Genomic DNA, 27,895 nt, shown 5'->3' with positions numbered 1-27,895 from the left:
TTTACGTATCTACAATTTCAAGCTGAACATTTGATGAATGGAGATATGCTATAGAAAACCAAACATGGAGTGTATTGTGTCCCCGAACAAATGTCAAAGAATTAAAAGTGGACTGGAACAATTAAGACTTGAGATTGGTTTTGACTATTGTTAGACCTGTCAGCCCTTTGGGTGGTCCCTCCTCATCATTATTTATTTTGTCCCACTTTTGCCTCAAAGCCTATTTGAATTTTTCCTTTTTGGGAACCACCAGACTTTTTCGTGTTGCTACAGATTCAGGGAGCCATTTTAGCTACCCCTGAAACTTCTGTCTGAGGGCCTGGAGCACAAAATGGTGGCCATCTGTGACATCACCAGCATCCACTGGAACCTGCTAGCACCTTCCAGAACATTCCAGAACCCTGTGACCGTTGGAGGCGGTTTAGAATGTTGGGAAGCTAAGACAGAGAGTTGGCAGTTGGAGCTGGCAGTTGGCACCTGACTGGTGAGGAGTGAGCAGCAAACTTGAAGGAGGAAGGAGTGAAGCAGCAGGGGTGGAAACTTGTGCCTGGAGTGGGGTCCATAAACCCACCCTTGATACTAGTCCCTACTGACGGAGCCCAGCCTAGAGCCCTGTGTGGGAAGAAGTCAGAAAAACCATCTTAAGGACCTGGACAGCAGGAACAGGCCTTAGAAACCAAGAACAGTAAGATCCTGACCTGGATACTGGTTTCCCTGGAGCCGGACGTCGAGTAGCCTGGAGACCTGGAGCCTGAGGTGGAGAAGCGGCGCTGACTGGAGAAGCAGACGTCGTACCCAGAGCCGCCAGAGATCGTGAGAGGGCGCCGACGGAGGACGTGAGGTGTACCAGAGGTCGAGGAGGAAGTCAACCAAGGTCGAGTGAGCGGTGTCGACGGGGGAGTGAAGTCCGCCCTCCGGAGTCGCCGGAGACCGAGGTGAAGTGTACCGGAGGTCGGGAGTGAGGATCGCACTCCGGAGTCGCCGGAACCTGAGAGAATCGTGCCGGAGGTCGGGAGTGGAGGTCGCACTTCGGAGTCGCCGGAAACCTGAGGAAAGGAGCACCGGAGGTCGGGAGTGAGGATCGCACTTCGGAGCCGCCGGAAGTCGACATCGAGGCAAGGCTGGCCGACGTCATCGAATCCGAGGTCGCCATCGGACCGGAGCCGCCCGAAGTCGACATCGAGTAAAGACTGCCCGACGCCATCGAATCGGAGGTCGAGATCGAACCGAGGCCGCTGACATCGAGACCGGAGCCGCCTACCGGCGTCGTCAAGAACTGTCATTGTGCCGAGGCCGCCGACGTCGAACCGGATCCGCCTCACGGCGTCGACACGACTCCAGCGGCGTCGGAACATCAGAAAAAGGGCAGTAAGTGGAGTAGAGGGCGCCTAAGGCCCTGTGGAGACCTGAGAGACTGTTCTAAGGGGCTAGGGAGGTGCTGGAACCAACCTGACTGTGCCAGGGGTGAACTGGGACTAATCTAGAGAGGTTGTGTGGAGAGAGAGAGCCAGGACTCTGGTATTTTCCCCTTTATCTACCTCAGTTTAGGCCTCAGCCTTGACCAAGCCAGGGAGTAGACACCCCCAAGCCTTCCACATCCCCACAAGCTGTGCCTGGGCCAAATCAGCCCTTAGGAATTCAAAAGTGATCTGATTCCATGAGTGTCACTGTCAGCTTTTAAGTATTTATTAGGGGCATTGTATTTATTGTATTTAACCTATTTATTGTTCCACTGTATTTATTGGTCCACAGTATTTATTGATGCACAGTATCTATTGGTTACAGTATTTATTGCCTCAGAATATTTAATTGCCTGTCTGTATTGCACTTTTATTTATGCCTTCAGTATTTATGATCACCCCTATTTATTGAATCATTAAGCCAGTATTTAGTTGTCCTGCACTTTCTAAAAAGTTTGTATATTGTGATTGTTATTTATTTTCTCCAATCAGCAACTAAGAGAAGAAGCAGATAAAGAAAGATATTTTCATAATTTTTACGGTGTAGAGTCGTTTTTGGAACGGATGCACGCATGGTTATTGTTTGGGTATGTTGTATGCTTAGCACGGAGCCTGAGTCCTGACCACTCGAGCCAAGCTACCACAGTGTGTCCGGAAGACCACCACCACCCCTTCTAGTGTGGGAGTGGTTTTCCAACATAAATTGGTGTTCAGTGGTGGGATAGAGCTGTGCCTACGTATACTCAACAATAACTGTGGGTAGTCCATAGGCCTACACCGGGAGTTTTCTCAAAGCGGCCTTCCTAATTGTGGGTTTTTGTTTTTTCCAAATTTACTCTGGTGGTGGGAGGAGGTATTATTAAAGGTACCCCCCTGCATAGTTACTGCACAAAAACCTGTCCTCTAACCTGAGTGGGCAAGATGGAGTTTGTACTAGAAAATCTAGAAACGTACACTGTGGCCCAACTCAGGGAGTTTTGCCAGCGGGAGGGGGTGTACTGTCCCCCAGGAGCAAAGAAGGGTGCACTCCAAACCAGCTTAAGGGCTTGGGGGGAGGCACGCCGAGAAAGCAAGGCTGAGGAGGAAGACAGGGATGGAGAGCCTGACCCCGAGGGGGCTGAGATGTACCAACCTGAGGTGGGGAACCTGTCAGCAGGGCCCAGAACCATTTCTAGGAAGGGCAGCAGTGCCTCTAGCGGTGGCTTGTCTGAAGTGGAGCTAACAGACCGGAGGGAGAAAAGACAGCTCACATGGGACTTAGCAAGGCTGGAAAAGGAGAAGGAGGAGCAGAGGATGGCCCATGAATTACGACTGAAAGAAATAGATCTTCAGATCTTGAGAATCGGGGCACAACCTGTTCCTAATGGTGGCAGCCAAACCCAAGAGATCACCAGGGAACCTAAACCATACCTGCCAAAGGACATAGTAGCTAGCTATGGTGTGGGCGACGATATCGCCAAGTGGCTAGCGGCCTATGAGGTCTCGTTGAGGGCCCATGGGGTTCCAGAGAAGTACTGGGGAGGGGGATTGTACAAGTACATGCCTCCAGCTGGTAGGGATGCTTTATTGGCCCTCGAAGAGGATGAGCAGACCCACTACCCCACCATGAAACTGGCGCTCATCAGAAAGTTTGGACTAACACCTGAAAAGTACAGACAGAAGTTCAGGGGTAGTCACAAACTGGGCACACAGAATTGGGTGGACTTCCTGGACTATGCAAAGAAGGCAATGGAAGGTTGGATTCAGGGCAGTGAAGTGAGGAACTACGAGGGGTTGTTTGACCTGGTACTGAAGGAACACCTGCTCGAGAAATGTTTCCCTGAACTGCGGCAACACCTGGTGGATAGCAAGCTGACCAGTCCCCGGAAGCTTGCTGAGGAGGCGGACATTTGGGCTAGTACCCGGGTGTCCACAAGGGGGACTGGAGGGGATACTCAAAAGGCCGGACAGGGCGCCCCCCAGAAGAAAGAGGGAGGGTAAAAGAAAAAGGAGTTCTCCAAAGGCCCCCAAAATAACTTCCAAGGGAAGGGAACAGGATTCACCCCTAAGGCTAACCCACCCAGAAACCCTAATCCTGGCCAGAGTCAGCAGCCAAGGGTTGTCCATTGCTATGAGTGCGGTGGCGTTGGACACTATAAAGGAGATCCGAAGTGCTTGAAACGACCACCCCCTCCCACTGGAGGAAAGACCCCCGGAGTAGCTAGTGTAGTGCTCGGGGAGGAGATGCCCTTAACTAAGGGAAGGGAGTGGGCGGGTGTCACTTTAGTGTCCCTGGGAGAACGGGAGATGGTTCCTAAGATCCAGGTGCCCGCAAATACCGCAAAGTATGGGCAGTGGGTCACCATCAACGGCCAAAGAGGGGAGGCTCTGAGAGACACAGGAGCCAGTATGACTATGGTGCGTAGCCAACTGGTGTCTCCAGAGCAGGTAATTCCCGATGTACTCCACCCAGCCGCGATGGCTGACGGCAGAACAGGCCACTATCCAGTGGCCGAGGTTCCCTTTGAATGGGGGGGGGTTGCAGGTTCACTTCGAGTTGCCGTAAGCCCTGCCGTGCCAGTTGATTGTCTGCTGGGGAATGACATGGAGCACAACGCTTGGAAGGAGGTGGAATACCGGACTCACACCGAGATGCTGGGTACACCTGACTGGGCCTGTGTTAGCACAAGGTCCACGACTACCCGAAGAGGGAGTTCATTTCGGCTGGAGCCTGGAACAAAGGCCCAGCCAGCTGCCAGTCAAGGGAAGAACCGAGGACAGGAGGAGCCTGCCTCGGCGTCCCCACCCCGTAGGACGGATAGGCCACCGGAGGTGGTGGACCAGGAGTCTGCGGTGGGGGACGTTACCAACCTGGAGGACCTACCCATCCCGGCCGAGTGGCACGTGGAGGGAGGCCCGTCCAGGGAGGAATTCTGCCAGGGCCAAAGGGAGTGCCCTACCCTTGAGGGGCTGAGGCGACAGGCCGAAGCCCAGGCAGCAGGGAACGTTGAAGGGAACTACAGTGTTTACTGGGAGGATGGCCTCCTCTACAGTGAACCCAAGGCACCCCTACATGGATCGTCACGAGCCTTGGTAGTCCCTCAACGTTATCGAGCCTTCCTTCTGGAGTTGGCTCACGAGATACCATTGGCAGGACACCTGGGGCAAGACAAGACCTTCGCCCGTCTTGTCCCACACTTTTATTGGCCTCAGATGAAAGTGTCGTCCGATACCTACTGCCGGACATGTGTGTCTTGCCAAGCCAGTGGGAAAACAGGGGTGAAGCTGAAAGCTCCCCTGGAACCACTTCCTGTCGTTAGCACCCCCTTTGAAAGGGTGGGCATCGACATTGTGGGTCCGTTAGATCCGCCAACATCAGCTGGTCACAGGTTTATCCTGGTTCTGGTGGATCATGCCACACGGTACCCAGAGGCAATACCTCTGAGGACCATAACAGCACCTGTTGTGGCTAGGGCCCTGATGGGAATCTTTACCCGAGTGGGTTTTCCCAAGGAAGTTGTGTCCGACAGGGGGACCAACTTCATGTCAGCGTATATGCGGGCGATGTGGAAGGAGTGTGGAGTGACATACCGGTTCACCACTCCTTACCACCCCCAGACCAATGGTCTGGTGGAGAGGTTTAACAAAACCTTGAAGGGCATGATCAGAAGTCTGCCTGAAAGCCTGCGGAGGAAATGGGACGTCCTCCTACCCTGTTTACTTTTTTCCTACAGGGAAGTGCCACAGAAGGGAGTGGGCTTCAGCCCCTTCGAGCTTCTGTATGGGCACCCTGTACGTGGACCTCTCAACCTGGTGAGAGACGGATGGGAAAGAACTCCCAGAAAGCTTCCCCAGGATGTGGTGAGCTACATGCTGGCCTTCCGGAGCCAAATGGCTAAGTTGTGGAAGCAAGCTTCTGACAACTTGGAAGCCAGCCAAGCAGTGATGAAGGCGTGGTATGACCACAACGCTCACCCGGTGGAGTTGGAGCCTGGCCAGAAGGTGTGGGTGATCGAACCAGGAGAGCTTAGTGCCCTCCAGGATCGCTGGTCAGGACCCTTTGAGGTGTTGGAGAAGAAGGGTAAGGCTACCTACTTGGTGGACCTGAAGACCCCTCGTCAGCCCCTGCGGGTGCTGCATGCCAACCGCCTCAAACCCCACCACGAGAGGCCCGAAGTCATCTTGATGATGGTGACTGACGGAGGAGAGGACGTGGAAAGCGAGCCTCTCCCTGATCTGTTTGCGTCTCAAGAAAAGGATGGGTCGGTGGAGGGAGTGATTCTCTCCCCATCTCTAACTCCTGAACAGCAGGAGGACTGTCGCCAGGTCCTGGGACAGTACTCTACGTTGTTCTCCCTTGTCCCGGGTAGGACTCACCTGTGCGTCCATGATGTGGACACAGGAGACAGCCCACCTGTGAAGTCCAAGATCTACCGGATGTCAGACAAGGTGAAGGCCAGCATTCACAGTGAAGTCACTAAGATGCTGGAGCTAGGAGTGATCGAACCTTCTAGCAGCCCCTGGTCTAGTCCGGTGGTGTTAGTACCAAAAGCTGCACCACCGGGTGCCCAACCAGAACTGAGGTTCTGTGTGGACTACCGGGGACTGAATTCAGTGACCAAAACTGATGCTCATCCGATCCCTAGGGCGGATGAATTGATTGACCGGCTGGGAGCTGCCCAATATCTAAGTACCTTTGACCTTACTTCAGGGTACTGGCAGATCTCTTTGACTGATGGAGCAAGGGAAAGGTCAGCCTTCTCCACGCCCAATGGCCACTACCAGTTCTGTGTGATGCCCTTTGGGCTCAAGAACGCACCTGCCACGTTTCAGCGCCTGGTAAACCAGATCCTCACCGGAATGGAGAGTTTCTCTGCTGCTTATCTGGATGACATAGCCGTCTTCAGTAACAGCTGGGAGGATCACTTGCGTCACCTGCAAGCTGTTCTCCAGGCCCTGAGACAAGCTGGATTGACGATCAAGGCCAGCAAGTGCCAGATCGGGCAGGGGTCGGTAGTGTACCTTGGACACTTGGTGGGTAGGGGAACGGTGCAACCCCTCCAGGCGAAGATCGAGGCCATCGTGGCCTGGGAACCCCCCAAGACTCAGACTGAGGTCCGAGCATTTTTGGGCCTCACGGGATACTACCGCCGCTTCGTGAAGGGGTACGGTACCATCGTAGCCCCCCTCACGGAGCTCACGTCCAAGAAACAACCTCGACGGGTAGTCTGGACGGAGGCTTGTCAGCAAGCCTTTGTGAGATTGAAGAAAGCCATGTGCGAGGCCCCGGTCTTAAGGGCCCCAGACTTTTCCAAGGAGTTCATTGTCCAGACAGATGCATCAGAACATGGCATTGGGGCAGTGTTATCGCAACTCAACGAAGAGGGTCTGGATCAACCCGTGGTCTTCCTATCCCGGAGACTACTTCCCAGGGAACAGAAGTGGAGTGCAATAGAGCGTGAAGCCTTTGCAGTGGTATGGGCTCTGAAGAAGTTGCGGCCATACCTGTTTGGCTCGCACTTCCTGGTTCAGACCGACCACAGACCCCTTCGTTGGCTGATGCAAATGAAGGGGGAGAATCCCAAGTTGTTGAGGTGGTCTATTTCCCTACAGGGAATGGACTTTCAGGTGGAACATCGGCCTGGAGTGGACCACGCCAATGCAGACGGTCTCTCAAGGTATTTCCGCCTTAGTGATGAGAACTCCCAAGGGGTTGGGTAGCTCTCCCCACTTTCAGCTGGGGGGGACGCGTGTTAGACCTGTCAGCCCTTTGGGTGGTCCCTCCTCATCATTATTTATTTTGTCCCACTTTTGCCTCAAACCCTATTTGAATTTTTCCTTTTTGGGAACCACCAGACTTTTTCGTGTTGCTACAGATTCAGGGAGCCATTTTAGCTACCCCTGAAACTTCTGTCTGAGGGCCTGGAGCACAAAATGGTGGCCATCTGTGACATCACCAGCATCCACTGGAACCTGCTAGCACCTTCCAGAACATCCCAGAACCCTGTGACCGTTGGAGGCGGTTTAGAATGTTGGGAAGCTAAGACAGAGTTGGCAGTTGGAGCTGGCAGTTGGCACCTGACTGGTGAGGAGTGAGCAGCAAACTTGAAGGAGGAAGGAGTGAAGCAGCAGGGGTGGAAACTTGTGCCTGGAGTGGGGTCCATAAACCCACCCTTGATACTAGTCCCTACTGACGGAGCCCAGCCTAGAGCCCTGTGTGGGAAGAAGTCAGAAAAACCATCTTAAGGACCTGGACAGCAGGAACAGGCCTTAGAAACCAAGAACAGTAAGATCCTGACCTGGATACTGGTTTCCCTGGAGCCAGACGTCGAGTAGCCTGGAGACCTGGAGCCTGAGGTGGAGAAGCGGCGCTGACTGGAGAAGCAGACGTCGTACCCAGAGCCGCCAGAGATCGTGAGAGGGCGCCGACGGAGGACGTGAGGTGTACCAGAGGTCGAGGAGGAAGTCAACCAAGGTCGAGTGAGCGGTGTCGACGGGGGAGTGAAGTCCGCCCTCCGGAGTCGCCGGAGACCGAGGTGAAGTGTACCGGAGGTCGGGAGTGAGGATCGCACTCCGGAGTCGCCGGAACCTGAGAGAATCGTGCCGGAGGTCGGGAGTGGAGGTCGCACTTCGGAGTCGCCGGAAACCTGAGGAAAGGAGCACCGGAGGTCGGGAGTGAGGATCGCACTTCGGAGCCGCCGGAAGTCGACATCGAGGCAAGGCTGGCCGACGTCATCGAATCCGAGGTCGCCATCGGACCGGAGCCGCCCGAAGTCGACATCGAGTAAAGACTGCCCGACGCCATCGAATCGGAGGTCGAGATCGAACCGAGGCCGCTGACATCGAGACCGGAGCCGCCTACCGGCGTCGTCAAGAACTGTCATTGTGCCGAGGCCGCCGACGTCGAACCGGATCCGCCTCACGGCGTCGACACGACTCCAGCGGCGTCGGAACATCAGAAAAAGGGCAGTAAGTGGAGTAGAGGGCGCCTAAGGCCCTGTGGAGACCTGAGAGACTGTTCTAAGGGGCTAGGGAGGTGCTGGAACCAACCTGACTGTGCCAGGGGTGAACTGGGACTAATCTAGAGAGGTTGTGTGGAGAGAGAGAGCCAGGACTCTGGTATTTCCCCCTTTATCTACCTCAGTTTAGGCCTCAGCCTTGACCAAGCCAGGGAGTAGACACCCCCAAGCCTTCCACATCCCCACAAGCTGTGCCTGGGCCAAATCAGCCCTTAGGGATTCAAAAGTGATCTGATTCCATGAGTGTCACTGTCAGCTTTTAAGTATTTATTAGGGGCATTGTATTTATTGTATTTAACCTATTTATTGTTCCACTGTATTTATTGGTCCACAGTATTTATTGATGCACAGTATCTATTGGTTACAGTATTTATTGCCTCAGAATATTTAATTGCCTGTCTGTATTGCACTTTTATTTATGCCTTCAGTATTTATGATCACCCCTATTTATTGAATCATTAAGCCAGTATTTAGTTGTCCTGCACTTTCTAAAAAGTTTGTATATTGTGATTGTTATTTATTTTCTCCAATCAGCAACTAAGAGAAGAAGCAGATAAAGAAAGATATTTTCATAATTTTTACGGTGTAGAGTCGTTTTTGGAACGGATGCACGCATGGTTATTGTTTGGGTATGTTGTATGTTTAGCACGGAGCCTGAGTCCTGACCACTCGAGCCAAGCTACCACAGTGTGTCCGGAAGACCACCACCACCCCTTCTAGTGTGGGAGTGGTTTTCCAACAACTATTAATTTGTGAGTGCTCGGGGAGGATTTTGGTTGATTGGAATAATGATAGTTTTGTGTCATTTTTTAAATCGGTTGTTAGCTCCTAACATGTTCTGTTAATAACTGCATTTGTGTGTGTTTGAATGGACATTATATTCTCCAATAAACAATACTTTTTTATTATTACTTCAGCAAAATGAAAGATGTTCTAAAATGCAACATGTTTCAATTCGTTCTGGTCCCATCTTGATAGGAATGATGACCCTATAACAGTTTAGAGTCTCTTGATTTATATCCTGCTTAATGCTGTGTAATGGAGTGCTTCCAAATGCTAATAGATCCCTTATGTGGCGACCTAAGCCTCAGCCTGATAGATGGTGACACTGCTACTTTGGCTCGTCGTCAATATTTCCTTTTTTGCTGATATGTGAACAAATACAGTTTTACAACTGCCTACTGCCAACATTCTTGGTGCAAAACCAATGCATTCAAGAGCAGAGATCTCTGTGTAACAGCTCATGTCTTTGGTTATTCAATTTCTCTGTGGAGGAAATTAGCATGAGCTTGCTCTACTAGTCATTGGTCATAAATATCAATGAAGATCCTGTGATGAAGGAAATGATACTTGTAATCCATCATTAGAATCCTCACTGAACTCATGAACACTGTGCGCTCCCCTGATGAACCCAGAGAAGAAAGTTCCGTAGATGATGAAAGTTGTACAGATTCAGAATTAAACTGCAGGAATAATGCTTCCATTGTATTTCTGTAAATTACAGATACTACTATTACCCTTTTTAATCCCAGTTAATTTGCTGTTTGAAAATGAATGTAGGGGGCAGAGTTTTCTTTGCTTGGACACAGACCTATGACCTCTAGAACAGTGCTGGTATCAGTGGCAAAGATTAACTAACTGAGTAATCTTGCTGGCTGGAAAACAGGCTGAAACCTGAATTCTAAAAGAACTGGTAACGCTTTGTTGCCTATCTGACTTTTACATTCATTTTTTTCATTTTGAAAAAGGGCAGCATTGTGGAAAGCAAACTGGCTGCTGTTAATTCAACGCTTTTGTTTAAATGACTATCCTTTTATAAAAAAAAAAGAAAAAAAGGAAATTGCGCCATTACGCAGACATGGGTTTATAATTTAAGATAAATATATCAATCAATCCTATCATTTGTAAAGCGCACTACATACCCGTGAGGGTCTCAAGGCGCTGGGGGGGGGGGGGGGGGGGGGGGGGGAGGAAGCTGCTACTTTTTGAAGAGCCAGGTCTTGTGTAGTCTTCTGAAGGTCAGAAGGTCTTCGGTCTGCCGTAGGCGGATGGGGAGGGTGTTCCATGTCGTGGCGGTGAGGTGGGAGAATGATCTGCCACCGGCGGTCAGTCTTCAGATGCGGGGGACGGTGGCGAGGGAGCGGTCTGCGGAGCAGAGCTGGCGGGTGGGGGTGTAGAGGCTGAGTCGGCTGTTGAGGTACGTTGGTCCGGTGTTGTGGAGTGCCTTGCGTGCGTGGGTGAGGAGTTTGAAGGTTATCCTCTTGTTGACAGGGAGCCAGTGCTGGTCTCTCAGGTGGGGTGTGATGTGGCTGCGGCGAGGGATGTCGAGGAGCAGGCCTGCAGAGGCGTTCTGAATGCGTTGAAGCCGTTTCAGGAGTTTGGCCGGGGCTCCTGCATAGAGTGCGTTTCCGTAGTCCAGTCTACTGCTGACGAGGGCCTGGGTGACCGTCCTTCTTATTTCGGTGGGGAGCCACTTGAAGATCCTGCGAAGCATGCGGAGGGTGTTGAAGCAGGAGGAGGAGACTGCGTTGACCTGCTTCGTCATGGAGAGGGTAGAGTCGAAGATGACCCCTAGATTGCGTGCGTGGTCGGTGGGTGTTGGGGGTGTTCCTAGTGCAGTCGGCCACCAGGAGTCGTTCCAGGCCGAGGGGGGTGGATGAGGTCCTCCGTCTTGTCTGAGTTCAGCTTCAGTCGGCTGTTCCTCATCCAGTCGGCGACGGCCTTCATTCCTTCGTGGAGGTTGGTTTTGGCGGTGTGGGGGTCCTTGGTGAGGGAGAGGATCTGCTGGGTGTCTTTTGCGTATGAGATGATGTTGAGGTCGTGCCGTCGTGGGCGAGCGGTGCCATGTAGACGTTGATCAACGTTGGGCTGAGGGACGAGCCTTGGGGTACGCCGCAGATGATCCCGGTGGCTTCGGAGCGGAAGGGGGGGGAGGCGGACGCTCTGTGTTCTGCCAAAGAGGAAGGAGGAGGTCCAGGGCCTTCTCTTGGATTTCGGCATCGTAGAGGGGTGTTCGTAGTGTGCGGTGGCAGACCATGTCAAGGGCGGCTGACAGGTCCAGGAGGATGAGGGCCGTGGTTTCTCTGTTGTCTAGCAGGGTCCTGATGGTATTGGTGGCTGCGATGAGGGCAGTTTCGGTGCTGTGGTTGCTGCGGAACCCAGAATTGGACGGGTCCAGGATGCTATTCTCCTCGAGGAAGCTGTTCAGTTGTTTGTTGACGGCCTATAGATCTTCGCCGGGAATGGGAGCAGGGAGATGGGTCGGAAGTTCTTGAGGTCCTTGGGGTCCGCCTTGGGTTTCTTGAGTAAGGCGTTGATCTCTGCGTGCTTCCAGCTCTCCGGGAAGGTCGCTGTCTCGAAGGAGATGTTGATGGTTTTCCGGAGATGGGGTGCGATGGTGCTGCTGGCTTTGTTGAAGTTGTGGTGTGGGCAGGGGTCTTCCGGGGATCCGGAGTGGACGGTGTTCATGATCTTGATTTGTGTCGTCGCCGTTAATGTTGGTGGCGGTTGGTGCGGGTGGTGGTCGTGGGAGCAGGGGTCTCAGTGGTTACCGGGGTGGTGACTGCGTTGAAGCTGTCGTGGATGTCTGCGATCATGCGATGGAAGAAGGTAGCCAGCGAGTTGCACAGGTCTTGTGAAGGTGGCATGTCGTTGGTGTTGGAGCTGGGGTTGGAGAGTTCCTTCATGATGTTGAAGAGCTCTTTGCTGTTGTGTGCGTTGTTGTCTAGGCGGTCTTTGAAGGAGGTCCTTTTGGCGGATCTAATGAGGTGGTGGTGTCTGCGGGTGGCGTTCTTGTGGGCTGTGTAGCTTTCCGGTGTTCGTTCACGGATCCAGTTTTTTTCGAGTTTTCAGCAGGTTTGCTAAGAGGCCTGGAGGTCCTCGGTGAACCAGCTGGCTTTCTTGCTGATGTGGGTGTTGGAGGGCTTCTTGAGCGTGACGAGGGTGTTGGTGCAGTGTGAGAAAGTGGCTCTGTATATACTGTTCCCTAATAGGTACAGGGTGTACAGAGTCCACAGTCCCCCAGAGGCTGATAGAGGTCAAAGTTAGGTATGACCTTACTCTCAAAAGTGGTAGCTTGGTCGAGCAGTAAGGCAGTACCAGAGGACAGTGTAAAGCATTTATTGTACACACTCAGTCAGCAAATGGTTTCACACACTCAATAACTGAACTCTAGGCCAATGATTTATATATATAAAATATATGCTTGTTTTATTTTTAGAACCACAAAGGGAGTAAAAATATACTTTCTCAGAATGAGAGGTTGAATATAAATACTTTTGTCTTAGGCAATAAATTTGTGTAAACAGTCACAGTTGGTTGCAATAAACAATCCTATTTCCTAAACATAACAATGCATTGAGCTCAATGGTAAATTCAGGTTATCTTGTAATAAATTACTTTTCAGATTACTTTTGAAATTCCAGGTCTGGCTCCTAGATCCAGCTCTGGGTCAGTACTCGGAATCAAGTGATGAAAGTCGACTTAATAACTGTAATGATTTTTAAATAATATTTAGCTATTTCAAAAGTTAGCACTTAGAAAATATTTCAAAGAAAACATTCAATGGATCTCTATGGCAAGAAATTCAAATTGCAGGTAGAGTACTTTATCGTTACTTTAGTAATCCAGGACTGGGTACCTAGACCCAGGACTGGGGTCCTTATCAGAAACAGGTAAGTAATTTCGTTTGCAGAAATGGTACGATTTTAAAAGAATATTTCAATTTTGCAAAAATAGACACTTAGAAGAAACTTCACAGAAAAGCAGACAATGGTTTCCTATGGAAGAAAAATGAGTTAGAGGTAAGTACAGTTGTGGACACTTTTCAGAGTCAGGGCTGGGCACCAAGATCCAGCACTGGGAGCTCACCTAAGAGCAGGTGAGTAAATTCGTTTTTGTCACTTGGCTGATTTTTAGTGAATATTTGCAGTTTTGAAAAGTTCACACTTAGAAGATTTTTCAAGAAAAAGCCAGTCAATGTTACCCTATGAGGAAAATGAAGTTAGCGGTTTAAGGGTAAGTACTCGACTGGCAGAGTTGAAATTCCGGGCATAGACTCAGGGGTCCCCCAGTGTCAGGTAGGTACAGTTGGTTCACCCTCAGCGGTTTCAGGACGGCCGGGTGCAGAGTGAGTTAGGCCCAATGTTATCCTATGAGGGATAGGGGGGCCTTGGTTGGTGGCTGCTGTCTGGCAAGCCACGCGTCTGTGGGAGCTGGGCTCCTGGTCACTTACTCAGGGCAAGTGGGGAAGTAAGTTAGTGTAGAGAGTGCACTGCCAGGGCCACTCGGGCGGCTGGGTGCAGGGTGCTTTTGAGCCTTCGGGCGCTCAATGGAAGTCAATGGGAATGTTCCGGTTTGGAAAAAGGCTGCAGGCTCGGGGACGAGGATGTTTCCGGTGCCACCACCACTTCGAGGGGTAAGTTGGGTAGTTGTAGGTTGGGTGGGTACCCCGGGATTGGGCACAGGGGGCCGCAGGGCGCCGGGTGCAGGGGTGCCTTTTGACGTCGGGAATCTTACCCTCTGGTTGATCGCGGCTGGGGTGGCACTCGGTTCTGAGGCTGCAGGCTTCGTCCAGGATGTCGAGGGGGGTCCTTGGGTGCCGGACTCGGGGTCACAGTCGCCGTGGGGTCGTCCTCAGGGTCTTTGTCCACTCCGGCACTGGCCAGGCTTGGCTGGTGCAGAGTGTGTTGGGTCCGCGGTTCCGGGCTGCTGCCAGGAGTTAGGAATAGGTTTCTCGAGTAGAGCCTCTACTCATGGGAGTCCCAGGGAATCAGAGGTCAAAGGTAGCCAGGTCCTCCGGGGTTTTTGAGGTTGCTGGCCACAAGAGATGCCGCGCTGGAGCAGGAGCAGGTTCGAGGGTCGACAGGCCGGTAGGGCTGGGGCCAAAGCAGTTGGTGTCTTCCTCTTTTTAGCAGCTGCAGGGCAGGTCTTTTTTCTTCTTGCTCTTCTTGTAGGTTTCTATCTGGAATCTGGGGAAGGAAGGTTCAGGGGGCCCCTAAATACTAGATTTAGGGGCGTTACAGGTAGGTGAAGGCCAGGGACCAATGGGTCCTTGTCCTGGGGTGGGTACACCCCCTATCCTGCCTCTCTCCTGTGGGAGGAGGGCAGTAGCCTAATCCTGATAGGGTAGGGCCTCCCATCTTCAAGATGGCGAGAGCCCGGAGATGTGCTTCACCTCGCCTCCCCCACCTGAGGGGTGGGGTGGGCAGGCTGGCACATCCCCTGTCCTTGTATGGGGTTTCCGGCCAAGCTTCCTGCCAGAGTGGGGGGTTGCAGTGGCCTGGGGAAACTCCAACTGGCGGCATGCCTTTGAAGCTTCCCTTTGCTCATCCTGGGGGAGGAGATTTCTCACCTCACCCAGGATGTGCATTGTTGCAGGCCCGGGAGAGCAGGGGCTCTCCCACCCAGGGGTCCAGCAACGTGTCTGCTGTGTGGCAGCCTGGGCAGCCTCAGAGCAGACGTGGATTGTAGGTTAGCTGTAAGGGGGCATCTCTAAGATGCCCTCTGGGGTGCTTAGTACATTAAATCCCACACTGGCATCAGTGTGGGTTTAATGTGCTGAGAAGTTTGATACCAAACTTCCCAGTCTTCAGTGTTGCCCTTATGGTGCTGTGGAGTTCGTGTTTGACGAGCTCTCAGCACCATGTACTTGTAAAAGGCAGCACTGTACTTACAGTGCCCAGGAATGGACCTGGGTACTGTAGGGGCACAGGGCTCCTGCTCCTGTGCCCACACCATAGGCATAAGGCACCCAGCCAGAGGGGTGGCTGACATATGCCTTGGCAGTATAGGTAATGGGCATGGCACACAGAGATGTGTGCCATGTCGACTCTTTGTTTTGTCCTGCACCCAGACACTCAGCCTGCAAAGGCAGTGTGTGTGTGTAAGGGTACAGGGCCTCTAAGGGTGGCACAATGAGTGCTGCAGCCCTTAGAGGCCTTCCCTGGTCACAAGGCCCTGGGTACCTAGGGTACCATTTACCAGGGGCTGACATGTGGCCAGGGTTTGCCAATTGGGAGTTTGTGTGTTTTAAGGAAGGAACATAGGCCCTGGGCACCTGATTGGCAGGAGCCCAGGGCACAACAAGGAAAAGTGCATCAGCTATTAGGCAAAAAAAAAAGGGGGGGTTACTGCAACAGAAACCCACTTTCTCACACAAGCCCCCCCCAGCCCAAAGGCCAGGAGACTTCTGCCAAAGCTGGGAGAGTCTACCTAGTCTTTCAGGCGAGGAAGAGTTGGGGAAGTGGTTTGAAAGTTGCAGGGCCTACTCTGCCTTACATCCTTCTGCCTAGGTCAGTCCCTTTGGGGAGCTGGCCTGTCTTATTAGTTTCAGGACCTAACTCCCAAGGCTCCTCTCCTTGTCTTTTACTGTCCTGGTCCCATCTTTCTATTTTGGGTTTAGAGGTGTATACCTCCGTAGTTTCTAACCTAGCCAGGGCTAGGCCCAGCTTACCCACAGAGGCTACCCACAGCTTGAGCAACCCCACCATGACCAATAAGGTCAGGGGGCCTGACTTGCTATTTGGCAGGGGGTTAGGCCACCATGCCAATGATAGGGCTGCCATGAAGGCTAACACCCAGCAGAGGCTGCTGACAGCTGTCAGTGCCCAGTACCATACCTTTAGCTCCTGACTGGCAAGTGAGGGGGCTATTTTATAGTTCTCTTTGGGTCCTGGCTGTTGGTCTGTTTGAGGATAGGGGGTCCCTACTCTTGGTAGGGAACACCCCTCCTCTACCCCTTGTTCTGCCACCTGAGGAGCCACTAATTCAGGCTGGACAGTTGCCTGACTAGTCAGGTCTTGCTGTTGGCTAGGGGGGGCTTTACCAGTGCCATTGTGGGAGTTTTCCCTTACTGGGATAGAATCTCCCTGGCTCTCTGGAACTGTGGCTAACAGTTGCCCACCTTTCCTACCCTGTTTCTTCTCACTCTTTTGGGACTCAGCTGCACTGACTGCAGGTTGAGCCCCCACAGGTTCTTTGGGCGAGGCCTGGCATTGGGCCAGCACCTCTCTTTGGCTCAGTTCCACATCTAAGTGATCATTCCCCAAGAGACAATCAAGGGGGAGGTTTTTACTGACTATCACTTTCCTCCATCTAAGGGACCCAGCTGTGGCTAGGGGCACGATAGCCACAGGCCTAACAGTGACTCCCCCTGGGACAGTTCTTACCCTTCTTGTTTCCCCTGAGACATATTGGTGTGGGAATACCAACCTGTCATGTACCACAGTGTGACTGGCACAGGTATCTCTCAGGGCAGTGGCTGGGATCCCATTCACCAGTAGGTGGTGGAAGTGTCTACTTCCTTCTGGGATCTCCAGCTTGCTTCTTGGGCCCATTCCCCAGTTGAAAGCTAGGAGGACTTCCTCATCTGAGGACCCTCCCTCCCAAGCTACACTGGCAACCCCAGGGGCTACACTAGTCACCCCTGGAGCTGTACTAGGAACCTTATTTTTAGGACAGCTAGAGTCCTGGGTGTGGTGTCCAGCCTTCTGACAGTTGAAACACCATATTCTGTTGGGATCCCAATTCTTACCTTGGTACCCTGGTTTAGTTTGTGAGGTGTCTTTGGGCCCACCCTCCTGGTCAGGTTTTTGGGGGGCTACCTGGGACTCCTTTCTTTTATCCACAAGGGGTTCACTCTCTTTCTTCTGGGGAGGTTTTGGGACCCCTTGGTTCTGGTCCCTCCCAGTGAACGTCCTAGTCACCCTAGTCTTGACCCAGTGGTCTGCTCTTTTTCCCAATTCTTGGGGGGATTTTAGACCTAGGTCTACCAAATGCTGATGCAACTTTTCATTTGTGCAGTTACTCAAAATATGTTCCTTCATGAATAAATTGTACAATCCAGTAAAATCCTGCACACCATGTCCAGCTAACCAACCATCCAGTGTCTTCACTGAGAAATCTACAAAATCAATCCAGGACTGGGTCTGGGTTTTGTGAGCCCCCCTGAATCTAATTCTATACTCCTCAGTGGTGAATCCAAATCCCTCAATCAGAGCTTTCTTCATGAGGTCATAGGATCCTGCTTCTGGCCCAGAGAGAGTCAGAAGCCTGTCCCTGCAGTTACCAGAGAACAGTTCCCACAGGAGTGCCCCCCAGAGAGGTTTCTTTACTTTCCTGATATCACAAGCCCTCTCAAAGGCTGTGAACCATTTGGTGATATCATCACCTTCCTCAAATTTAGGGACAATCCCTTTGGGGATTTTAAGGTCAGAAGTTTCCTCCCTATCCTTGTTTTTATTATTGCTGCCACCATTGATGGGTGCTAAACCCATCTCTCTCCTTTCCTTTTCTAGAGCCAGGAGCCTGGACTCTAGATCTATTCTTTTGGCCAGCCTCATAAGGCTGTCCTCTTCACTGGGGGGACCCCCAGTGTTGTCTCTGGGACCAGAGCCACCTGTGTGGTCTCTAGGTGCCCAGATGCTATGTCTTGAGTTGGAGGGTATGGGTGCCATCTCCTCCCTAGGGAATAGTATGGGGAGGTTGCTGTCCTCCTCCCCTGTTTCCCTTTCCTCATCTGACTGGCCATCACCATGTTCAGATGGGTGGTCTTTAGCATACTCAGCCAGGAGCTCCTGGAGCCCTTGTTTGGTTGGATGCTGACCCATTTGTAAATTTTTGAGTTTACATAAGGACCTCAATTCCTTGAAAGACAAGTGTAAGTAAGGTGTGAGGTCGAGCTCCTCCACCAGGTCCATGTTATTATTATCACTAATAGCTGGGTTTGTTTGAGACATTCTAACCTGACAGTTCTAACCCTCTACCCTGACTATAGTGACTTTTATTTTTCTAAAATTCTAATGGGACTTAAGCAAGGCCCTAGCAAGACTTTTAGTAATTTTGGAAAAACCAATCAGAATTCTAAAGGCAATTTTTAAGAGTTCTGTCGTGTGATCAGATGGTAACCAAGTAGTCCAACAAATGCAAGTTTGTATCCCACCGCTGATCCACCAATGTGAGAAAGTGGCTCTGTATATACTGTTCCCTAATAGGTACAGGGTGTACAGAGTCCACAGTCCCCCAGAGGCTGATGGAGGTCAAAGTTAGGTATGACCTTACTCTCAAAAGTGGTAGCTTGGTCGAGCAGTAAGGCAGTACCAGAGGACAGTGTAAAGCATTTATTGTACACACTCAGTCAGCAAATGGTTTCACACACTCAATAACTGAACTCTAGGCCAATGATTTATATATATAAAATATATGCTTGTTTTATTTTTAGAACCACAAAGGGAGTAAAAATATACTTTCTCAGAATGAGAGGTTGAATATAAATACTTTTGTCTTAGGCAATAAATTTGTGTAAACAGTCACAGTTGGTTGCAATAAACAATCCTATTTCCTAAACATAACAATGCATTGAGCTCAATGGTAAATTCAGGTTATCTTGTAATAAATTACTTTTCAGATTACTTTTGAAATTCCAGGTCTGGCTCCTAGATCCAGCTCTGGGTCAGTACTCAGAATCAAGTGATGAAAGTCGACTTAATAACTGTAATGATTTTTAAATAATATTTAGCTATTTCAAAAGTTAGCACTTAGAAAATATTTCAAAGAAAACATTCAATGGATCTCTATGGCAAGAAATTCAAATTGCAGGTAGAGTACTTTATCGTTACTTTAGTAATCCAGGACTGGGTACCTAGACCCAGGACTGGGGTCCTTATCAGAAACAGGTAAGTAATTTCGTTTGCAGAAATGGTACGATTTTAAAAGAATATTTCAATTTTGCAAAAATAGACACTTAGAAGAAACTTCACAGAAAAGCAGACAATGGTTTCCTATGGAAGAAAAATGAGTTAGAGGTAAGTACAGTTGTGGACACTTTTCAGAGTCAGGGCTGGGCACCAAGATCCAGCACTGGGAGCTCACCTAAGAGCAGGTGAGTAAATTCGTTTTTGTCACTTGGCTGATTTTTAGTGAATATTTGCAGTTTTGAAAAGTTCACACTTAGAAGATTTTTCAAGAAAAAGCCAGTCAATGTTACCCTATGAGGAAAATGAAGTTAGCGGTTTAAGGGTAAGTACTCGACTGGCAGAGTTGAAATTCCGGGCATAGACTCAGGGGTCCCCCAGTGTCAGGTAGGTACAGTTGGTTCACCCTCAGCGGTTTCAGGACGGCCGGGTGCAGAGTGAGTTAGGCCCAATGTTATCCTATGAGGGATAGGGGGGCCTTGGTTGGTGGCTGCTGTCTGGCAAGCCACGCGTCTGTGGGAGCTGGGCTCCTGGTCACTTACTCAGGGCAAGTGGGGAAGTAAGTTAGTGTAGAGAGTGCACTGCCAGGGCCACTCGGGCGGCTGGGTGCAGGGTGCTTTTGAGCCTTCGGGCGCTCAATGGAAGTCAATGGGAATGTTCCGGTTTGGAAAAAGGCTGCAGGCTCGGGGACGAGGATGTTTCCGGTGCCACCACCACTTCGAGGGGTAAGTTGGGTAGTTGTAGGTTAGGTGGGTACCCCGGGATTGGGCACAGGGGGCCGCAGGGCGCCGGGTGCAGGGGTGCCTTTTGACGTCGGGAATCTTACCCTCTGGTTGATCGCGGCTGGGGTGGCACTCGGTTCTGAGGCTGCAGGCTTCGTCCAGGATGTCGAGGGGGGTCCTTGGGTGCCGGACTCGGGGTCACAGTCGCCGTGGGGTCGTCCTCAGGGTCTTTGTCCACTCCGGCACTGGCCAGGCTTGGCTGGTGCAGAGTGTGTTGGGTCCGCGGTTCCGGGCTGCTGCCAGGAGTTAGGAATAGGTTTCTCGAGTAGAGCCTCTACTCATGGGAGTCCCAGGGAATCAGAGGTCAAAGGTAGCCAGGTCCTCCGGGGTTTTTGAGGTTGCTGGCCACAAGAGATGCCGCGCTGGAGCAGGAGCAGGTTCGAGGGTCGACAGGCCGGTAGGGCTGGGGCCAAAGCAGTTGGTGTCTTCCTCTTTTTAGCAGCTGCAGGGCAGGTCTTTTTTCTTCTTGCTCTTCTTGTAGGTTTCTATCTGGAATCTGGGGAAGGAAGGTTCAGGGGGCCCCTAAATACTAGATTTAGGGGCGTTACAGGTAGGTGAAGGCCAGGGACCAATGGGTCCTTGTCCTGGGGTGGGTACACCCCCTATCCTGCCTCTCTCCTGTGGGAGGAGGGCAGTAGCCTAATCCTGATAGGGTAGGGCCTCCCATCTTCAAGATGGCGAGAGCCCGGAGATGTGCTTCACCTCGCCTCCCCCACCTGAGGGGTGGGGTGGGCAGGCTGGCACATCCCCTGTCCTTGTATGGGGTTTCCGGCCAAGCTTCCTGCCAGAGTGGGGGGTTGCAGTGGCCTGGGGAAACTCCAACTGGCGGCATGCCTTTGAAGCTTCCCTTTGCTCATCCTGGGGGAGGAGATTTCTCACCTCACCCAGGATGTGCATTGTTGCAGGCCCGGGAGAGCAGGGGCTCTCCCACCCAGGGGTCCAGCAACGTGTCTGCTGTGTGGCAGCCTGGGCAGCCTCAGAGCAGACGTGGATTGTAGGTTAGCTGTAAGGGGGCATCTCTAAGATGCCCTCTGGGGTGCTTAGTACATTAAATCCCACACTGGCATCAGTGTGGGTTCAATGTGCTGAGAAGTTTGATACCAAACTTCCCAGTCTTCAGTGTTGCCCTTTTGGTGCTGTGGAGTTCGTGTTTGACGAGCTCTCAGCACCATGTACTTGTAAAAGGCAGCACTGTACTTACAGTGCCCAGGAATGGACCTGGGTACTGTAGGGGCACAGGGCTCCTGCTCCTGTGCCCACACCATAGGCATAAGGCACCCAGCCAGAGGGGTGGCTGACATATGCCTTGGCAGTATAGGTAATGGGCATGGCACACAGAGATGTGTGCCATGTCGACTCTTTGTTTTGTCCTGCACCCAGACACTCAGCCTGCAAAGGCAGTGTGTGTGTGTAAGGGTACAGGGCCTCTAAGGGTGGCACAATGAGTGCTGCAGCCCTTAGAGGCCTTCCCTGGTCACAAGGCCCTGGGTACCTAGGGTACCATTTACCAGGGGCTGACATGTGGCCAGGGTTTGCCAATTGGGAGTTTGTGTGTTTTAAGGAAGGAACATAGGCCCTGGGCACCTGATTGGCAGGAGCCCAGGGCACAACAAGGAAAAGTGCATCAGCTATTAGGCAAAAAAAAAAGGGGGGGTTACTGCAACAGAAACCCACTTTCTCACATGCAGTCGTTGATCCACTGTCTGAGGTTGCGAGTGGCGGTGTCGGGGTTGGTCGGATCTGAGGGTGGGCTCCGGGTGAGGGTGGTGGAAAGCTGGTCTTCGGTGACTTTGCTCCAGCAGCGGCGTGGCATCTGTTGGGTGTGATGGTGCGTGGTGGGTTTCCGGAAGGTGAAGTGGATGTAGCGGTGATTGGTCCAGTGGACCTCGGTGGTGTGGTTGAAGGAGACGTGGGAGCTTGCGGAGAAGATGGGGTCAAGCGTGTGGCTGGCGGAGTGGGTGGGTATAGTGACGAGTTGTCTGAGTCCGAGGTTGTCGATCAGGGTGGAGAAGTTGGTGTCGTTGTTGTTCTAGAGGTGGAAGTTCAGGTCCCCGAGGAAGATGTAGTCCGTGGAGGCGAGGGCGTGTGTGCTGACGAGGTCGGTGATGGAGTCGCTGAACTGTGCTCGTGGTCCGGGGGGGTCTGTAGATGAGGATTCCTTTGAGGGTGGTGTTGGGATCAGTGTGGATCTGGAAGTGCTGAGAGTGTCGTCGGTGTTGGTTGAGACTTTGAGTGTGTTCCTGTGGACGATGGCGATTCCTCCTCCTACTCCATTGGTGCGGTTCCTGCGGGTGATCTTATAGCCTTCCGAGATGGCTATGGCGATGTCGGGTGCCGATGAGGGGGTTCAGCCAGGTCTCCATCAGGAGGGCGACGTCTGGGGTGTTGGAGGCCAGTAGGTCCCAGAGATCCACGGCGTGTTTGCGTGCGGAGCGGGTGTTGAGAAGAATGCATCTGAGGTGGTTGGGTTCTTTGGTAGGTGGGTTGGCGGGCCGGATGCTGGTGAAGCTTCAGTTCCGGCAGGAGAAGGGTCCTTGGGTGCACTTCGGGGCGGCCATGCCGCAGGTGCGTGATCGTCCGGCGTTGAGTGCGTGGAGGGTGCTGGAGTCGTTGCAGAGGCGGGCGTCATGGCGTTCGCGGGGGCCAGGGGTCCTGGCGCTGGGCGTGTTCCAGGCGCAGACAGGCTTGCCTTAGGCGCGCCTTCGCATATATGGGGAGATGGGAGGCAGGAGGTGGGAGGTAGGGGCAGCGAATGGGCAGTCAGGGGAGCGGGGACGCCGCGGGAATGGTAACGGGAGCGGTGAACGGCACGGAAGGCAAGAGCACAGTATCACGGCGGTCACAGAAGGAAAACCGGGCACAGAATCACGGGGGTCACAGAAGGAAAACGGGCACAGAATCACGGGGGTCACAGAATCAGGGGGTTCACAGAAGGAAAACCGGGCACAGAAGGAAAACCGGGCACAGAATCACGGGGGTGTGATGGGAACAGAAGTAAAGAAGGGTACAGGAGAAAATACAGGCACGGGGGAAGACAGACAACAGCAGTCGCAGACAGCAAATAAGAAAACGATAAGGGCAGTACAATGAATGACACCGACAATAGGACAGACCTAAGGCCTACCACTGGCCACCAGGGATGAAGCGCAGGTGGTAGCCTGCGGGTGGAGGAGGGCCTCAACTTTCCTCAGCAGCGGCAGCTGGGGCAGGGACAGGATGTACAGGCGGTGCTGTGCGGAGGGGGAGCGACCTACCTAACAAGGTCAAGGGTCGCTCTCCTCACCGCGCAGCGGCCGCCATATATGGGGAGGGAGGAGGAGGCGGGAGGTTGGGGCAGCGAATGGGCAGTCAGTGTTGTGGGGCCGCAGGGGACGCAGCGACGGGAGCAGGGAATGACATGGAAGGCAAGGCCACAGAATCACGGGGGGCCACAGAAGGAAAACCGGGCACAGAATCACATGGGTCACAGAAGGAAAACGGGCACAGAAGGAAAACCGGGCACAGAATCACGGGGTTGACGATGGGAACAGAAGGAAAGAAGGGTACAGGAGAAAATACAGGCACAGGGGGGATGACAGACAACAGCAGTCACAGACCGCGAAAAAGAAAATAAGGGCAGTACAATGAATGACACCGACAATAGGACAGACCCAAGGCCTACCACTGGCCACCAGGGATGAGGCGCAGGTGGTAGTCTGCGGGGTGGAGGAGGGCCTCAACTTTCCTCGGCAGCGGCAGCTGGGGCAGGGACAGGACGCACAGACGGTGCTGTGCAGAGGGGGAGCGACCTACCTAACAATATATCTTTTTTAGGTGTTCTGCTCACATGTGGAACGATTCATTTTTAATGAATTCAGTGATGATTACAATGATTAACAGCTAATTTTACAGAGAGATACATTGCCTATATCTGCTATTAACCATTGAATATTAGCGACCCTAATTCTGTATCTATACAAAAATTATCAAAGTTACAGTGATTAAATAAAACCTGAGACCTATGCAGATCACATGTCCTTGATGTGAAATTTGATATCCATATAACTATTTTCTTGCAGCATTTTGTGGACAGCAAGGAGAGGTGATAAAGGTGGCATGCCAGCTTGCACCAAGAACCTGTTTTCGAATGTCCAGTGAGTGGCTAAAAAGTTTAATGGCCTCCCCTGCAAGTACTGGAGCTGAAAATCGTAAGTTAAGTCCTTGTCCACAGTAGAACCCAGAGGGTTATGTGATGGACTTCCTATACTTAACGCTTCGCCAGGCATTGCTCTTCCACATATTAAAACTTTTGGTTAGTGTTACTTATTTAGCTAATGGTTATTACACTGTTTAATTAGCCTCAATCTTTTTTGCTAAAGTGGGTAAATATGATGGAAAAAAGGCCCTTCGAAAGGAAATCAACAGCTAGTTCACTCCTCTTAGTTTTGTGAAACTGGTAACTTGCTCATAGTCTTCTAGGCAGTGACCTACATGTATCAAAAGGTGTCATAGGAAAGGTGTGATGAAATCACTTAGGTGTTAGACTTCATCCACAATTCTAATTAGAACTCCCCTTGGATTGAACATCCTTTCAACTAAATCCAATGTTCACATGTCTGAAGCTTCTCTGCTGTAGATTAGATAGAGCTACTGTGGCCTAGACCTCTTCTCTGGCCAGTTCCAAAATAAATGGAACTTCCTATTCATATCTCATAAGTCTTGTCTGTATTTGCCCAAGTTACTGGGACTCACAAAGGAGGACATATCCATGCCTCAATCACAGACTAGAACGGCCTGAGTTGGAACACTGACTAGGCCAGAGTCCATCTCAGAACCCAAGGTCAACCCTACTACACCCTTATTCTGAACATTACCACCACCATTTGTAGCTGTACCAGGGGGAACAGTTGCCTTAGGGGCAATGGTGGCTGGAGTAGATTCTTTGGACTTGGTGCAGTCACTGGTCCAGTGAGTTTTCTGCTTACAGGTTTTGCACCATGGTTTCTTTTGAGCTTTTCCCTTGGTGGACTGTGAATCCCCACCTGAAGATTTTTGGGGCCCTTGTGAAGACTTCTGGTCTTTACCTTTCCCCCCACCCATATCAGTGTATTTAGGATCTTGCTTCTTGGGTTCACCACCTTGGTTCTGTACCTTCTGCCTCATCCTGGTTCTGACCCAATTGTCTGCCTTCTTTCCCAATTCCTGGGGAGAGGTCAGCTCTGAGTCCACCAGGTACTGGTACAACAGCTGATTTTGACAGTTATTAGGGATCTGCTCCCTCATAATCAAATTGTACAATCCTTGGAAGTCATGCACTTTGCTGCCAAGTAACCAACCCTCCAGAGCCTTAGTAGCACAATCTACATAGTCTACCCAGTCTTGATTCTGTGCCTTTTGGGTATCCCTGAACTTTAGCCTGTATTGCTTAGTGGTTAGGCCAAACCCTTCAATTAAGGAACTCTTCAGGCTGCTATAATCATCTGCCTCCTCCTCTCTAACAGTGAGTAGCTTATCTCTACCTTTATCTGCAAAGGAGAGCCATAAGATTGCTGCCCACTTCTCCTGGGGGAAGTTGTAGCCTTTCTCTCTGGCCGCTGTTTCCCTTGGGGTCAGTTTTTCAGTATCGTGCTTTTGGGTGGAGTAGTGTACTACTTCCAGGGGCGGGTAACGTACGTCTTTGTCGCTGCTTCCCTCTTTCACGCTCAAAGGTGCCATCCTGTTTTTCCTATATCTTGGTTTTGTCAGCACCAGGCTACCTTCCCGATCAGCCCCTCTACTTTGTTGAAAATTTAGTGAGGCACGGATCCCAGCCAAAAGCCTCGCATCTAATGCTACTTCTTACTCCTCCCCAGTCTGTGCCCTGTGCCTAACCCTGCGCTCCTCATGTGGGGGGCATGCTGCCCTGTGTTTCCTAGGTGCGAGCTGTCTCATTCTCTCACTCTTTCTCTCTCTCTCTCTATCCTTAGCTTGTGCCTTTTTGCTACATCCTGTCTAGGTTGCCTCCTTCGCTCTGAGCTAAGCGCTGTTCTTTTCAGTTGGGCTTCGCCCTCAAAGTTGCTCTCTGTTGTGTCTTTGGGTACCTGGGCAACTCCTTTAGCTCCACCCTCGTCATTGGATCCTGGGGGACTGCTAGCGGCATCACTTTCTAGAACCGCTTCAAACCGCCCTGTTACTCGTGTGTACTCGCCTAAATCAATGAGGGTGCGTGTTTTCCGTGCCACTGGGGTTCTAGGTTTCAGGCACGAAGTTCAGGTGAGTCGAACTTCTGGGAGGACTCGCACTGAATTTGGGTTGCTTATGACTGCCTGGATATGATGGCATGCTAGTCTCTCATGGCTGCGCCTAACTGCTCTGTGTTCGGTGGAAGGCCCGCTGACTTTTTCAAGTGGCAGAATAGAGTATACTAATGTGGGGAGAGCGGTGAAAAAGCACCTCCAAACCTGTATATGGTGGGGGAGGTGCTGATGCCTTGTTGCTATCTATGGTGCGGGACTGTTGATCTCGGCTTCCTCAGGAAATACTCATTCTAATAATGTCTCTCCATTCTTTTGATCTGTGTATTTGGTTTGTATGTATGTTCTCATGTGTTCAAGTATGTTAGTGTAAAACGTTTCCTCCTTTGGCTAGGGAAATGTGTGTGCCATTCCTGGCAAACCTTATTACGTTTTTATATTGTGTTGAACCAGGTTTGCATGTGTTTAAATTATGTCTTCTTGATGCGTTTGGTAGTTTTAAAGGACAAGATACCTTAGCTTCTTTGTTTTAGGGACTCTCTGGTTTCGATCTGAATCGTGGGGAAAATGGACAGGTGGAGGTTACTGCTTCTAATTATGGAATTATGAGCTCAGTGCTATGTATAGATGTATCAACAATTCAACATGAACATTTCATAAACACAAATGCATATGAAGGGTTACAACAGAGAAAAAGTGGAATTTGTCAATTAAAGCAGTATCTAAACCATATTGACTCCTGGCATCATTTATGCTTGGTGGTCCCACTGTGCCACTGGATTCAAGCTACCCTGGCTGAAACCATCAGTCCCAGGATGCTTGTTTGCAGTCCAGGGAGGACCTGGCTTGGGAGCTCGGGCTGGACTGTTCCCATGAGGCAGAGGGTCAAGACTGATTTACATATGGCTGGGTCTAAACTGGGGTGGCATGGTGTGCAAAAGAATGATGGATTTAACGCAGATCTCTTGACTGAGGGTGAATGTTTGATTTGCTCAGCATTCCATCTATCTGTGTGTCTTTTGGTGAGAAATAGCAGCATCTTCATATGAAACATTGGGTCGTTGACAAAAACACAATACTTATGACAAAACACAGTTTGCAGTAATTAAGCAGTGCAACCACATCACACAAATAACCTTCTATCAACAATCGCACCTTGCTTCACAGCCAGGGGCTAAGCATGCTATCATATCCAGCGGTCCAAGCAACCCACACCTAAAAAACCTACAGACATAAAATAGTGACTTTCTCCAAACAAATTCCTTAGCCCGCTCCTAGCGCATGCTATCCTGTGACTGGGGAAGCTCTGCGCAGTACACAGGACTAAGTGAGCCTGATAGTCTGTTAATATCTGCTTCGGGACAAAGATAATAACTCGAGTTCACAGAAAAAAGGAATAACTCGAGAACCACAGGCCCCTCTTGGCCAAACATAAGTTACACCTAATCTCCCAGGCTCATATGTCTGAATCTCACCCTGTATCACACCTTGGGGCGCTTAGTACCATCTGTGTCATTCCCAGCGGTCTAAGCAAACAGACTGTGTCACGCCCAGTTGAAAAAGCATACCATCTGCGTTACGCCCAACGGTCCAAGCGACCAACACCTCTCACTTCTTTCGGATACCAACAGCGTTGGGAAACTTGAGGCATTGAGACACCCTTTTAGACAAAAAAAATAAGATTGAGTTGTCAACTCCTACAACAAATACAAAAAATATTCACCTTTCCTAGTGTGTTGTCTATCAAAAAAA

At 51.2% G+C, this 27,895-nt stretch overlaps 1 protein-coding gene across 1 annotated transcript in view; it reads left to right on the top strand.

The window, feature by feature from the left end:
• LOC146813810 (exportin-5-like) overlaps positions 1-27,895 on the top strand; it is a 1,013,804-nt gene that overhangs the window by 250,183 nt on the left and 735,726 nt on the right. Inside the window, exon 12 of the mRNA XM_085610267.1 lies at positions 23,990-24,118. Within this exon, the coding sequence (XP_085466393.1) occupies positions 23,990-24,118 (129 nt within the window). The remainder of the gene's footprint in view (positions 1-23,989; positions 24,119-27,895) is intronic.

The sequence above is a fragment of the Triturus cristatus genome, chromosome 6 (genome assembly GCF_964204655.1).
Source record: "Triturus cristatus chromosome 6, aTriCri1.1, whole genome shotgun sequence".
NCBI lineage: Eukaryota > Metazoa > Chordata > Amphibia > Caudata > Salamandridae > Triturus > Triturus cristatus.
Note: the sequence above shows the minus strand (reverse complement) of the source record. Positions and strands in the feature narration are given on the sequence as shown.